This window comes from Labeo rohita, chromosome 12, assembly GCF_022985175.1.
Source record: "Labeo rohita strain BAU-BD-2019 chromosome 12, IGBB_LRoh.1.0, whole genome shotgun sequence".
Lineage (NCBI taxonomy): Eukaryota > Metazoa > Chordata > Actinopteri > Cypriniformes > Cyprinidae > Labeo > Labeo rohita.
This window is the reverse complement of record NC_066880.1, coordinates 191,752-206,535: the sequence shown is the minus strand read 5'-3', so window position 1 is coordinate 206,535 and position 14,784 is coordinate 191,752. Positions and strand designations below refer to the sequence as shown.

The 14,784-nt window shown below is 43.1% G+C and overlaps 2 protein-coding genes across 2 annotated transcripts; one reads left to right on the top strand and one right to left on the bottom strand.

Moving 5' to 3' along the window:
• Positions 1 to 28: 28 nt before the first annotated feature.
• zranb1a (zinc finger, RAN-binding domain containing 1a) lies at positions 29 to 10,330 on the bottom strand. Its single transcript, XM_051124756.1, has 10 exons — positions 10,085 to 10,330; positions 8,234 to 9,187; positions 5,228 to 5,415; positions 4,977 to 5,130; positions 4,495 to 4,566; positions 4,224 to 4,422; positions 3,983 to 4,103; positions 2,905 to 3,034; positions 2,589 to 2,818; positions 29 to 912 (listed from the first exon to the last, which is right to left on the bottom strand). The coding sequence occupies exons 2-10, from the start codon at positions 9,021 to 9,023 to the stop codon at positions 694 to 696; spliced, it is 2,103 nt and encodes a 700-aa protein (XP_050980713.1). The 5' UTR covers positions 9,024 to 9,187; positions 10,085 to 10,330; the 3' UTR covers positions 29 to 693.
• Positions 10,331 to 10,533: 203 nt separating this feature from the next.
• Positions 10,534 to 14,755, top strand: hpdl (4-hydroxyphenylpyruvate dioxygenase-like). Its single transcript, XM_051123633.1, has 5 exons — positions 10,534 to 11,361; positions 12,369 to 12,535; positions 12,765 to 12,916; positions 13,219 to 13,340; positions 14,108 to 14,755. Exons 1-5 carry the CDS (start codon positions 10,700 to 10,702, stop codon positions 14,298 to 14,300), a joined length of 1,296 nt encoding a protein of 431 aa, XP_050979590.1. The 5' UTR covers positions 10,534 to 10,699; the 3' UTR covers positions 14,301 to 14,755.
• Positions 14,756 to 14,784: the final 29 nt, after the last annotated feature.

Here is a 14,784-nt window from a genome sequence, read left to right as displayed (position 1 = left end):
CACAGGAAAAAACGAGTCAGACAGAAGATGAGAGAGCAGACGTGTTTTTAGTTTAATGTTAAAGCCGTGTGATTCGCTCTCCTCTTGTTCGGAATCACCTGACATCACAAATGAGGTACCAGATCACAGGGTCAACATGTCAGTAAACTCTTACAGGCGTCTTCATGTCTTTCCTCACAGTACAAGAGTCTGATGTCTGTAACACAAGGGTCAGTATCCACTGAGAGAGAGAGAGAGAGAGAGAGGGAGGAAAGACATAAATAAATACAATCAAATGAACAAACGCACACGTGTCGCTGCAGGGCAGCGGAGCGAGAGCAAAGAACGGAAGGAACAGAAACACTGGTGAGAAATGTGCACGTCTTCATACTGAATCGTTTAGTGTGAGAAAATCATAAACTCTGATTCCTGCGATCAGATTCAAACCCTCTAAAGAATATGTGCTTTGTGTAAGTGCTCATTTAATACGCTCTTTTATTCTCATCATTCCATACCGAAAGAGCCGCATGCAGCACGTCTAACGTACGAGGGATACAAACGTACGGTTTCGCCGAAGAGAAATTCAAAAAACAAAATTCATTTGACTAAACACAAAGAAACACAAAGCCCTCGCTGTCGTTGGGGGGGCGGGGGTCGCGTTGCATTCTGGGAAAGAGGGCGTCTGTAAAACAGTGTTGAAATGGTTTCGGGCGGTCACTCGTCTTCGTCGTCCTCCTCGTCCTCGCCGTCGGAGAGCGCGGGACACGGCCGCATCTGCCGGTATCCGTCCAGCCATTTCTCCAGCATCTGCGTGATGAGCGGGTGATGTCTGCGTCGGCTGCTCTTCTGCATCGCCGCCAGCATCCCGCCGTCAGTCACGCAACAGTCCAGCCAGTCCCTGAGCAGACGCTCCTGCTGCTCCTCGCTGCCCATCTGAAAACACACACACACACACATCAGCCGTCAGTCTAAAGCCCTGATCGATGCAAACGCAGATGAACAACTTGCGAGAGTCATGCGTTCACACTGTTTTTTAATACATATGGGTCATTCCGTGTCAACTCAACCAGAGGTCCCCGGCTCAGTTTATGTTTTTTCTGAATAAAGATACACTTGTATAGTGATGAAAGCCAAAATATTAAATGTCATGGGTGAATATTAACTGACTAATCCACTAAATGGCAAAATGGCAATTCTCACCTTAGATTCAGAGTCAAGTTACAGGGGGGTAAAAATGACTTCAGAAAGATGGCAGCATCATCATCTTATTTTTACTCAGAGATTGGTGGCTCTATTAGTAAAATCTGTTGACTTTAACAATCTTTGTCGCATTATGTGCCAATGGTGACCATTCAAAAATGGCGAAACAGCACTTTTCAAGTTTTTCTCCAAATTTTGCATGCCTGTAACTCAAGTATTAAAGATATCTTAATGCCCTTTTCAATATTGGGTCTCAACAAACTTTCATTTTTGCATCTTCATTTTTAAGGCCCTACATCAGGGGTGTCAAACTCCGGTTTCGATGCAACCCTAATTAAACACACCTGATCCAACTAATCCAGTCCAGAGTTTGACACACCTGGCCTACATGGTTCGATTCCAGAGATATGGGGCCTTAAACTGACCAACACTTGGTTTTCAAACCATATCTTTGGGACTGAATGATATAGGGCTTTGAAAATGAAGATTCCAAAAGAAATGTTTATGGAAAAACTAGAATCTAAAATCATATTGAGAGATCTTTAATATTTACTGAGTTACAGGCATGTGTACTTTGGAAAAAGAATATTTATGGCACTCAGACATGTTTATAGTCTTGACAGAAAGAAACGAGATACATCTCTAGTTTTAACATTATTTGTTCTTCAGACATTCCTCTTTAACAGAAAAGAAGTCTCATATTTTTGCAAACTGACCCACATTTGGTTTTTGACCACTGAATGTGTACATTTTACAGATTTACTCCTGGAGCCGTATTCAATTTCCAATATCTCTGGAACCGAATCTCATAGGGCCTTAAAAATGAAGATGCCAAAAGGAAAGTTTGTTGAGACCCAATAGCTAAAAGGGAATTAAGATATCTTTAATATTTCTTGAGTTACAGGCATGCAAACTTTGGGGGAAAACACATGAGAAGTGCGGTTTCCCCATTTTTGAATGGTCACCACTGGCACATAATGCAAAAAAGATTGATAAAGTCAACAGATTTTACTAATAGAGCTACCAATCTCTGTGTAAAAATAACATTATGATGCTGCCATCTTTCTGAAGTCATTTTAACCCCCCTGTAACTTGATTCAGGTGAAAATTGCCATTTTGACCCCCCTCTACAAAATATTGGATAACTCCGTAAATATTCATCCATGACATTTAACTTTTAGGCCTTCATCACTATACATGTGTATCTTTCTTCAGAATAAACATTAGTAAAATAAAAAATTTGAGCCAGGGAAGTTTTTAAAATCTGGTTGATTTGACACGGAATGACCCATAAATGATCTTTTATTGTGAAAAATCCACGGTAGTATAAAAGATCTGCAATGTAGATTCTGGATAAATGCAGGAAATTTTTGCATCTAATCAACGCTTTACTCAGCAGAAGTGTTCACCTCTTGTGCTGACAGGAAGTGAATCTGCAGTAGTTTCCTCTCACTGTCCACCAGCGGGAGGAACGTCACGGTGACGTCGTCGTCGGTGTTGAGGTTGGCGCCTGCGCCGCGATTATCGTAGCCGTCGGTTTCCATGCCAACCAGAGCAGAGAAGTGACCTCTCGTGTAACCGAGAGCGATGGGACTTTTCCAGCAGAAGCTCTGTTCCCATAGCAACGGCAGGTAAACACCTGGACACACACACACACACATACACGACGGTGAGCCACACTTCAGCTGTGCATGTGACAATAAAAAGCTCTGGTGATCGTCTCACCTTGAAATCGAGTGTAGCCCAAAGTTTCCCCACGGAAACTCTTGTAATACTTCACTCCGTAAACGATGATGGGCCGCCGCAGGATATGAGCCAGAACAAATATATGAGTCTGCTCCAAACTCGCTCCGGGCTGCAGCCACAGAAAATGGGAAGATTGATGTGATTCATAAACATTCAAAGCATCGATTACAGGATTTAAGAACTGATTTGTTACTATGACAACAGCCAGTGAAGTGTGTGTTTAATTCCAGTTCAATTCCTAATTCCTATGTTTAATTCCTGTGTTTAAAACACTATTCTGAAGCTATTTCTAGTTGAGATCAGGGTGAAACCTCTATGAATCACATCAGAATAGAGTGAGCCTCATAAAACCAGACAAAAACATGAGCATATCATATTCACCCAAAGTTAAAGAAAAAAAAAAAACAAGAACTGCTTAAAATTACATTTTTACATAAAGGATGCTTAAATTCTGCATTAAGAACTCAAAAAAAAGAACTTAAATGTGGCAGAATAAAGCATATTTTGCATCAAAACCTTCTTTGTGTTGTATGTAGGGCTAGGCGATCAGAAGGTTTTCAGAAGGTTGATGAAAAAATGAACAGCAGCTGTCAGCCTGACACCACGATGCAAACATGAAATATCAGGTTTCTTTTTTGATTGCGCTGCTTTTCTGTTGTTTATTTGATGTAAACATGGGCGTGTTTGACTGCTGCGCTCGCATCTCTTGCAGCTTCTCATGCAAGTTAAAAGAAGTTCACTTCCATTTCCTTACATGTTTTTCTTATTCCACTGCCTGCATCCCATCTTTGTCAACACAAAAGTGCATTCTGTGTGAACAATATGTGCGCGTCACACGTGAGCGGTTAATTACGTGTACCTACATGCGGTTGGATCCTTTTTTTTCTCTTTATTGCTGTCAGTGGCGTATTATCGAAGTGTCTAATTCTAACGTTTGGTAATATTTCTTTTCAAAATCGTGATTCTTCGATTTCTAAAAAATAAAATCGTGGCAAAACATTAAATTTGAATTAATCGATAAAAAAATCGCCCAGCCCTAGTGTGCGTGTGTGTGTACCTGACTGGCGAGGTTGAGGATGAAGGTCCAGTCCTCCTGCCACTGTTCTTCTCTCAGAGAGAAATGAAGCCCAAAACTCTGAGAATACCATGATTCCCACTCCTTCCAGCGTGAGTAGAACCTGCACACACACAAAACACGGATCCAAATATGATACAGCAAGAGAATCTGTCCATGTTGTGCATATGAACACACTTCACACACATCACTATCAGATCCTGCACGTGTGTGTGTGTCTCACCAGTGAGAGCAGTCATGTAAACTGTCATGTAGAGCTTTTCTCAACACAGAGTCTTTATCGTAGATGCCCCACGTGGCCTGTAGAACAGAGTCCAGCAGACAGTCTCCAGCGGTGCGGTTCCACAGAGCGTACAGACGGCTGTCCAGACGTGTGCCCAGCTCCAGAGACCAGTTGATGACCGCAGACTCCTCCTCCAGCTCTGCACACACACACACGGTCAGAACATACACATACATGTGCTGCTGTAATGCACTAGCCTCTCACATCTTACCCTTCTGAACGTCACGGTCGAGGATTTCATCAAAAAGCTTCTCCTGAATGGCAGGAGGCAGATCTTCTATATCTGTCAAATGAAGAAACTAACAGTCAAACTCAAAACATCCACACGTGTGTTCATACAGCAATCATCAATCATCACGTGATACTGGATTCAGTAGTGATAATGAATTCCACAATGTGGACAAAATCACAGAATCCCGTCATAAGGCATCATCTACTGTATAACATGGAATGTTGTGGAATATTTTAATGAATAAACCAAAAGTTGTAGAGTGAATCAGACTGAAATGGTGATATGCACTGGTGTCTGTGACTGCTGTGTAAATGTGAATCTGCACGTGTGATGCTTGTCTGTCTCTCACTATATGAGCACATGAGCTTCATTTCCAGAGCAGCTCTGAGAGCTTGACACTAGCTCATTTAAGAAAAACTCCTATCAAATACACGTATATAATGTGTGCGTGTGTCTCCCACCTGCCGGCAGTGTGAACGTGACGAGGTCTGTCAGGAAGTAGCAGTTGAAGTCTCCCTTGCGCTGGTGCAGCGACGCGCTGATCTCCCGGCGGATCTGCTCCGTCAGTTCAGGGCAAACCATCGCTGGGATGCATTTGACGGCCCGCTGGGAAACCTGCCAAACACAAACACAAGCAATCAGACGCACTTCACATCATCAGAGCAGCACAAACTCAGTCATCACCCAATCAGGGAACAACACACACACACACCTCGGTCAGCAGAATGGCCAGCATGTCCTGCCTCTGGAAGCGGATGGCGAGGTGAACGAGAGTGAAGCCGCTGTCGAACGCTGAGGGTCGACTGAGCAGACGCACCTCGTCGGCGGTCAGCTGACGCGCGATGTCTCCACCTGAGGACTTGTAGGCCTCCACCGCAGACAGATCGCCTTCAACTACACCTACACACACACAGGAGCAGCGGGTCAGCTCTCACATGTGACCCTGGACCACAAAACCAGTCATAAGGGTCAATTTTTTGAAACTGAGATTTATACATCATCTGAAAGCTGAATAAATGTGACGCTGGACCGCAAAACCAGTGTTAAGTAGCACGGGTATATTTGCAGCAATAGCAAACAATATATTGTAGAGGTCAAAATTATTATAATTTTTTTTTTGCTAAAAATCATTAGGATATTATGTAAAGATCATGTTCCATTAAGATATTTTGTAAATTTCCTACCATAAATATATATTAAAAACATAATTTTTGATTAGTAATATGCATTGCTAAGAACTGTTTTTTGCACCTTCAGATTTCAGATTTTCAAATAGTTGTATCTCAGGCAATATTGTCCTATCATTAAAAACCCCACATCAATGGAAAGCTCATTTATTTAGCTTTCAGATGATATAGAAATCTCAATTTCAAAAAATTGACACTTATGACTGGTTTTGTGGTCCAGTTACAAATCAGCTTTCCATTGATGTATGGTTTGATAGGACAATATTTGGCTGTGATAGAGCTATTGGAAAATCTGTAATCTGAGGGTGCAAAAAAACAAAAAATATTGAGAAAATCACCTTTAAAGTCGTCCAAATGAAGTTCTTAGTAATGCATATTACTAATCAAAAATTAAGGTTTGACATTTATGGTAGGAAATGTACAAAATATCTTAATGGAACACTAGGATCTTTACTTAAATCTTTACTGTTTTCAATGAAGGAACAAACACAAACTACATCTGGAGTCTTCATGAGGAGCTTCTCCAAACATGACGCGAGCTAAACCTTTATCAGGACAGAAGTGACTCGCTGCACGTGTGTAGTTTACGAACCAGGCATAGAGATTGGTTAACGTGATCTGAAGTGGTCGGTCCATGTGCCGGTCAGTGGCACAACACCTCAGCTGTCTGAAGATCTCCACATGCCAGACTGACCCAGAACACGAGAGCACTGACACACATGCGCAGCGTTCGGATGCTTCTGAATCCGTGTAAAGGTCACAGTCACACGTGTGTATTTACTTCTTGTTTTGCTGCATGATATTTATAACAGCGTCTCAATCATATCAGCATTTACAGCTAATGGGATGACTGATGAGAAAGACTTAAACAACACATTCTGATGAATTGTGTGTTTATTCACCTCGTAAACTATAAATTTATGTGCAATACAATATTACTAATATTTAATGTTTGTTCTATTTGTTTTTATCCACAATGGTAACTACACATAATTATTAAACTACAACAGTTAAAAACATTACACATGATGAATATTTAATAATAACAGATAATGAATAATGAATAAAGCATTCCTGTAGCTCAAACAGTAGATGATGCCACCTGCAAAGCCAGTGTTGTGGGTTCAATTCTCACGAAATGCATGAACTGATGAAAAGTACAGCTTGAATGCAGTACATAAGTGCATAAACATAATTGCAATAATAATAAGGCCCGTCTCACTACCTGACCGTGTTTTCATGACGATTAACACGTTTACAATCAATCCGGCTACGTGAACATCACCGGCAACACAAAAGACGTCTCACACACATTTGTTGTGTCAGTCGTTTTATCCACAGACTCAGTGACTCGTGACCTTCAGCGTTTAAGTAGACGATGTGATCTAGTCAAACGCTGAAGCTCACGAGTCGTCGAGTCCGGCGGCACGAGCATCGGCGCAGACAAAAGACAATGAAGCGCCGCACATGACATCATCGCGATGACATCACCGCATGGAAACACAGCGAGACTCTGCTGCTGGAATACAATGGTCAGTTCTGTCTGTTGAAGATGATCTCAGACGTCAGACACGAGGAAAAGCGACGGCGTCACTCTGTTCTCTGACCTTTCCCGAACACAAACACTCCAATATGACTAGAAACACACACAGACCATCCAGAAACCAAGAACCAGATGTGAGAAAGAAGTCTGAGGTTCACACCATCAAATTATTGAGATTTAGGATGTTGAGTGTCATGTTGAACCTTATTACTAATTTGAAATCTATTTTTGAAACCATTCTTGCATGACTACTGGGTCACCAAATTTCAGAAATGTTTCCCAATGTGCCGTTTCCCAATTTTTGAATGGTCATCATTGGCACATAATGCAGCAAAGACTGCAAAAGTCAACAGATTTTATTAGTAGAGCCACCAATCTCTGTGTGAAAATAATATTATGATGCTGCCATCATTCTGAAGTCATTTTGAACCCCCTGTAACTTGAATTTGAATCTCAGGTGAACACTGACATTTTGACCCCCTCTACAAAATACTGGATTACTCAGTAAATATTCATCTATGACATTTAATATTTTGGCTTTCATCACTATACATGTGTATCTTTCTTCAGAAAAAAATATTAGCAACATCAAACATTTGAACCTCTGGTTGAGTTGACATGAAATGGCCCTATAATCTGCCAAAAGTAAACTAACATGTAACATTTCCTGGGTAGAATAAACTCCACACTGCAGCGGAATTTACTCTGATTAACACAAAAGTCTGGCAATACGAGACTAATGCCAAATCTACACTTCAAAGGCGGCACAGAGGCGCTTCTGACGTGGCCTTTAAGTGTCTGTACACATGCTGCTCAGAGACTGCATGAATGCATTTACACAATTACAGCTGTGTACTGTGATGCTAGAGGCTAAGAAGGGTCAGAGCAGGCATAATTCACTCTGGCTTCAACGTTCTGTATTATCACTGAATTTTGGGCTGGCACAGAGCAGCCTTCAGTGTATAAAGACAAGTAAAGAGGCACTCACCAGCACAGGCGTTGAGAAACAGCCAGTCTGTTTTCCTCATGCGGTTCTTGATCTGTTTGAGCTTCTTGAAGTCCATCTCTATCTCCTCCTTACCGCTCTGAGCCCCAGCGGCCAGCTCGATCTGCAGCTCCGCCTCGCGTTTAGAGGAGGTCGGCGAGTGCCGCTGGGCCCCGCTGCATACGTTCCGCGTTCGCCCGCGGTCCTGTTCGTTGATCACAGACGAGGACTCGTCGGGATCGCGCGGCTGAAAGACGTCGTTGGGTCTGGGATGGTCGCACACCACGCAGCGAGAGGATTTGGGCCAGTTCTCGTACGTGCAGGCCGAGCAGGTCCAGCACTGCGCCCGCGTGTTGAGTCGGTTCCGGTCGTTGTATTCCTCGCACGGATCGACCGGAGGGACGGTCGCGGGGCGCCGGCCGGTCCCGGACGTCTGCGGGGTTTCCGTGGGGCTGCACACGCGCTGCCGGAGACTGCAGCACTGGGTGCAGCGGATCGCTCTGGGCCAGTTCAGGTAGGTGCACACCTGACACGACCATTTCCCGCTGTTCTCGGAGGACTCGGCCGGGCGGACGCGGGGTCGGGCGCTGGAATCGGGGCAGATGAGCAGGCTGTCGTCGCGTACGAGGTCCCACTGGCGTCCGGCGTGCGGGTCGGTGCTGCTCGGGAATGGCTCCTCCGTTATGATGGTTCCGCTGGGCCGCTGCGCCCGACACATGGTGCATTTAATAGCAGACGGCCAGTTCTCATATGTGCAGTACTCACACGACCACTTCACACTCAGCTCTGTCATGATGGATCAGCTCACACACACACACACACACACTCACACAATCACTCGCTCACACACTCACACGCTCACTCACTCGCTCGCTCGCTCACACACTCACTCACACGCTCGCTCACTCAACAACACACACTTACATCAGGGTCACACATTGATACGGAGACAGCAATCTGCAAACAAAAAATAAAACAACACATGTCAGAAATCCAGAAAAGAACACAGAACACTCACAACTTTCTATCTTTTTCACTCTAGTCAAATATAATTAACACTGTTAAAAATATGATCAATTATAATGTCACTGATGTAACATTGGAGTATTAATAATATTGTTAGTTAGTATTTTGCTGCACTGAGAGGATTAATAATGTTGTTGACATTCATATCTGACAGTATGAATATTGTTGATAGCCACAGTACAGACAGTATTAATGTTATTAGTTATACTCATGGCACAGTGTAAATGTGATAGTATAAACATTGTTAGTTACAAGTGATTCTTGTATCTCGCAGTATTAATGCTATTAGCAATACTTACATCTCAGTGTTACTGTTATTAGTGATACTCACCTCACAGTATTAAAGTTATTAGTGACACTCGAATTTCAAAGTATTAACGTTATTAGTGATACTTGTATCTCAGTATTACTGTTATTACTGAAACTCGTTTTGTAGTATTAATGTTATTAGTGATACTCGTATTACACAGTAGTGACAATATACGTTGTTAGTGACAGTACTAATGTAATTAGTAATACTCGTATCTGACGGTATTAATATTAGTGATACTCCCATCTCAATATTAATTCTCACAGTGCTGACAGTGTTAATGATGCTAGTGTCAGTATTAATGTTATAAGTGATACTCGTGTGTCACAGCACTGACTGTTATTATTTACTGACACCCATATGTGACAGTACAGATGTTATTACTAATATCTCGCACCACTGGCAGTGTTATCGCTCTTTTTGGCACTCGTCCCTCTCAGCACTGACATTACTATATGAATAAATGACATTAGTACTCGGACAGACAGATATTACTGCTGAAACATGTAAACACTCACATCGCTCCGCGCGCATCTCCTCATTAACGACACTTAAATCACCTCAGTCACTCTTTAGAGCTGTTATTCGACCTCCATTGTGTTGTTTAATCTCTTAGCTTTATATCGGTCGTGGAATGAAGTTTTTATGTCGATGAATGCTGTTTCTAATCTCTGAATGTTGATTTAGATGCGGATTTAATGGCGGCGCTTACAAAATAAAAACGACCAGCTTCTCGCGCACCGTCACGAGCACGTGATCAAACGCGCCGCCGCTGATTGGACGGTTCCACACCATGTGAAAACCAACCCTAGAATGAGGCATTCATTATTGTATGTTTAAAACATCATGTTAAAAGAATTTTTAATAGGGAAATAAAGTACATACAATCACGATAATAAAAAACTAGGAAAAAAGAATCTCGGTAGACAAGAAAGAGCTAACCTAGTTATTTAGTTATACACCTTCAAAAGACTGGACAAACACATTTCTGACTTCAGACGTCTCGAAAATATGTGTGAGACATTTTAAAATGTCTGTTTTCATGTATATAATAATCGGTCAAACGATTACAGAAGGAGGAATGTGACTGTCATAACAACATGGCACGCCCCTCTGTGTGACGTCATTCCAACATGGCGGCCTACTTGAGCCGGTTGCACCATATTTCACTGAACGTCTCGAACGTGAATAAAGTTGCACACGAGCTCGTGTCCCGGTTCCAGTTTAACGTGTTCGCGGCCAGACTGACAGACCGAGCGAAGCAGCTGGCGCTCCGCAGAGGATCGGCCGTGTTCGTGGTCAACGAGAGGCCGAACGAGGCGCCGCGGAGGTTGAATGGACATCAGTCACGTGGCTGGAGTTCCGTCACTGAACGGCATCGGGATTCGAACTGTCTGTACGGAGCCCACGCGCACTATCCGGTGGACACCGTGAGTAACGTGTGCTTCGAGGTGGAGGACGTGCAGAGCGCCGCCGCTGCGCTGCGGGATCGCGGTTTGTGTGAGTTTCTCCAGCCGCCCACCGAGGTTTGCGATGACAGCGGTCGGGTGACCTTCTCCATCATCCGCTCTCCGGTGGGTAACGTGTGCCACACGCTCATAGACCGCTCTCAGTACCAGGGGCTCTTCCTGCCGGGCTTCCATCGGGTGGGCTCGGACTCCCAGACCGCGGCTCGCTCGCAGTGTCCCATCACTCACTTCGACCACATCACCTACGCCTGTCCCCGCAGCAGCACCGCACACGTCACCCGCTGGTACCGCGACACCTTCGGCTTCCGGAGGTTCTTCATTGACAGGTATCAGAGCCAAAATCACTGCCGTGCTGCTGCTGACCATTGTTGCCATTCCTGGAGCTCCGACGCCAAGGTCATGGGTTCGATTCCCAGGGAAAGCGTGACCTCTTCCGAAGTTTACATTGAATGCAATGCAAGTGGCTTTGGATTGAAGTGTCTGACAGATGCATAAACGTAAATGCTTCAAACAGTTGAGTTTGGTTTAAACTTTTGCCACGGTCATTGGTTCCATTCCCAAGAAGAAAATATGATGTTTGGAATAATTAAGATTTGTTTTTGAAAGAAGTCTCATCTGCTCCCCAAGGTGATGCATTTATTAAAAAAAAGAGAGAGATAAAACGTTAATTTTGTCAAATATTATTAGGATTTAAAACAGCTGGTTTCTATCTGAATATCTGTTAAAATGTAATTTATTTCTGTGATGCGCAGCTGAATTTTCAGCATCATTACTCCAGTCTTCAGTGTCACATGATCCTTCAGAAATCATTCTAATATGCTGATTTGCTGCTCAGCAAACATTTCTGATTATTGGCAATGTTGAAAACAGTTGTGCTGCACAATATTTTTGTGGAAATTGTCAAGGTCATCAAGGTTTTTTCTTTTTTAATTAACCAAGGACACATTCAATTGATCAAAAGTGACATTAATAATGTAACAAAAGATTTCTATTTCAAATAAACCCTGTTCTTTTAACGTTCTATTCATCTATGAATCCTGAAACATAAAATCGATCAGTTTCCACAAAAAATTTGGGCAGCACAACTGTTAAGTGCTTAAATATGTGTGCGAATTAAAGACTTACGTCATAAACATAAAAAATCTTAATTCTTATATATGTTTGACTGGTAGTGAACTGATCTAATGTGTACCTTGAATACATTGTGATTGGGATAAAAGCGCCTGCCAAATGCAGAAGTGTAAAATCACTATTTGATAACGGATAAGACCTCATGCTGATGAATCTCTCAAACTACGGAACTAACGGCAGAATTATGACTCCTTCTGTGCAGGAATGAGGATGTGGATGAGGGATACGTGCTGAACCATGACGGGATCGGGCTGCGACTGACAGCTATGGAATACTGGAAATGCAGCGAGTCAGGAATCACACTGCCGTTCAAAGATGAAAAAGAGCCGGACTGCAAGTTTGTGATCGCAGAGTCCCTTCCTGAGCAGGGTATGAGCATGACACCGAAATATCACACCATAGTGTCTTTAACTCGTTAATAACATGTAAACTAATCATTTATTACAATGCACTTATTGTGTACGTACATGTTTTTACATGATTTGTTTTATGTTATTTAGTCAGTCAGATCGGCTGGTGTAAATCTCAGGTTGATAGTTGAGTTCTATATGGACTGCAGAAGCACAGCTGTCTGTTTCTAACAGAGGTTTCATTTCAGGCAGGAACCAGGTGGACACGTTTCTGGATCAGCACAGAGGCGCAGGAATCCAGCACATTGGGCTCTACACAGAGGACATCGTGAGAACGGCTCAAACTCTGAGTCAGGCTGGAGTCCAGTTCTTCTCTCCTCCTCCTGCGTACTACACTGAGGTCAGCGCGCGTCATCAACGCTGTTCACCTGGGTTCAGTCTGTCGGTCGCACAGGTTGCAGGATGCACAGCAGAGCCTGAAAATCTGAGGCCACTTTAAAAAGATTTTTGGATCATGTCAGATCCTGCTGGACAACATGATGATCAGGTTTCATCCATGCAGCTCCAGTGCTGATGTTTCTCTCAGACTGTTGAACTCATTATATTAGGCTGGGGCTGGGAATGCCAGTTATATATGTGAATATTGTTCTGCGCACTCAGTCGTGTTGTGCTGTAGTTCATACTCTGCTCGTAACGCCGCAGGTGGGGAAGCAGGAGGAAATCGTGGCGGCGGGTCACGACCCTCACACGCTGAGTCAGTACGGGATTCTGCTGGACACTGACATCCACACGGACACAGACAGACGCATCACAGACGGCCAGCGGTACGACTGACACATTACATTACATGACAACATTACCGGCACTGATAATAATGAACTTTTCAGAACTTTTAATGAACGTTTTTCAACTTTTCATGGAAATGTGCTCACTTCACCAGATGTGTGTAAATGTGTCATTCCATCACTTGCTCACCAATGGATCCACTGCAGTGAATGGGTGCCGTCAGAACGAGAGTCCAAACAGCTGATAAAAACATCACAATAATCCACAAGTAATCCACACCATCAGTGAACATCTTGAGAAGACCAAAACGTGAAACAAATCCATTATTAATATGTTTTTAACTAAAATACATTAAGTCAATAATAACTCCAGTGAAAAAGTGACCTGGTCTGAATCAGGAGAGAAATCTGCACAGTTCAGGCATCATTTTACGCCATTTACATCTTTATGATGGATTTGTTTCAGCTTTTGTCTTCTGAAGATGTGAACTGATGGACTGGAGTGGTGTGGATTACTTGTGGATTATTGTGGTGTTTTTATCAGCTGTTTGGACTCTCATTCTGACGGCACCCATTCACTGCAGACGATCCATTGGTGAGACAGTGATGGAATGACACATTTAGACACATCTGATCACCAAAACTCAACTGGGATGGCTTGAGGGCACATTTACAACAAATTTGGGTCAGCTATTCCTTCAAGACCTGTCAAGTGCATAGACAATACAAATGATGTTTAAAAACCTGTTTTTGCTGCATTCTGTCTGATATAAACATGTTTTTTCCTCATGTTCCTCTTTTCACAGGTACCTGCTCCAGGTGTTCACCAAGCCCATTTTCGGAGAGGACACCTTCTTCCTGGAGCTCATCGAGCGCAGAGGCGCCACGGGCTTCGGCGAGGGGAACATCCGTGCGCTCTGGAGATCCGTGCAGGCCTACATGGAGAACGAAGAGCATCACGAGACGGAGCGCGTAAACAAACAGAGCACACAGAGCTGACGTCAGTGACAACATCAGAGACTATTATATACACACACATGAGAACGACTCGACTCGAGCTTTAGATTTAGTGACTGCGGTGCGATTGGGAACTTTTGTGGTCTGTCCTTGGTGCAGGACTTTTAAGATGTTTGACTGTAACCGTCTTCAGGGCACTTCTAATATAATGTTATCAGTTTACGTTTGAAATGTACATGATGTATTTATTCAGTAACCTGATAAATTATCTGACTGTGATGTCTAAACTTGTACTGTAATAGAATGCACTGTATTTCCACTTGTGTGACAGAGTTCAGTGAGATATAAGCTGTACTGTTGATCTGTTTCTGTCAGATAAATCAAATAATATTATGATGTGTCTGTTCTTTTGATCTCCTCACATGCCATTTGTGACCATTTTGATTTCCATTAAGGCCAGTTTGAGGTGTTTGAAACCAACATACGAAACCACTGCTAGAGAAAATCAAAAACTCAGTTACTGAAA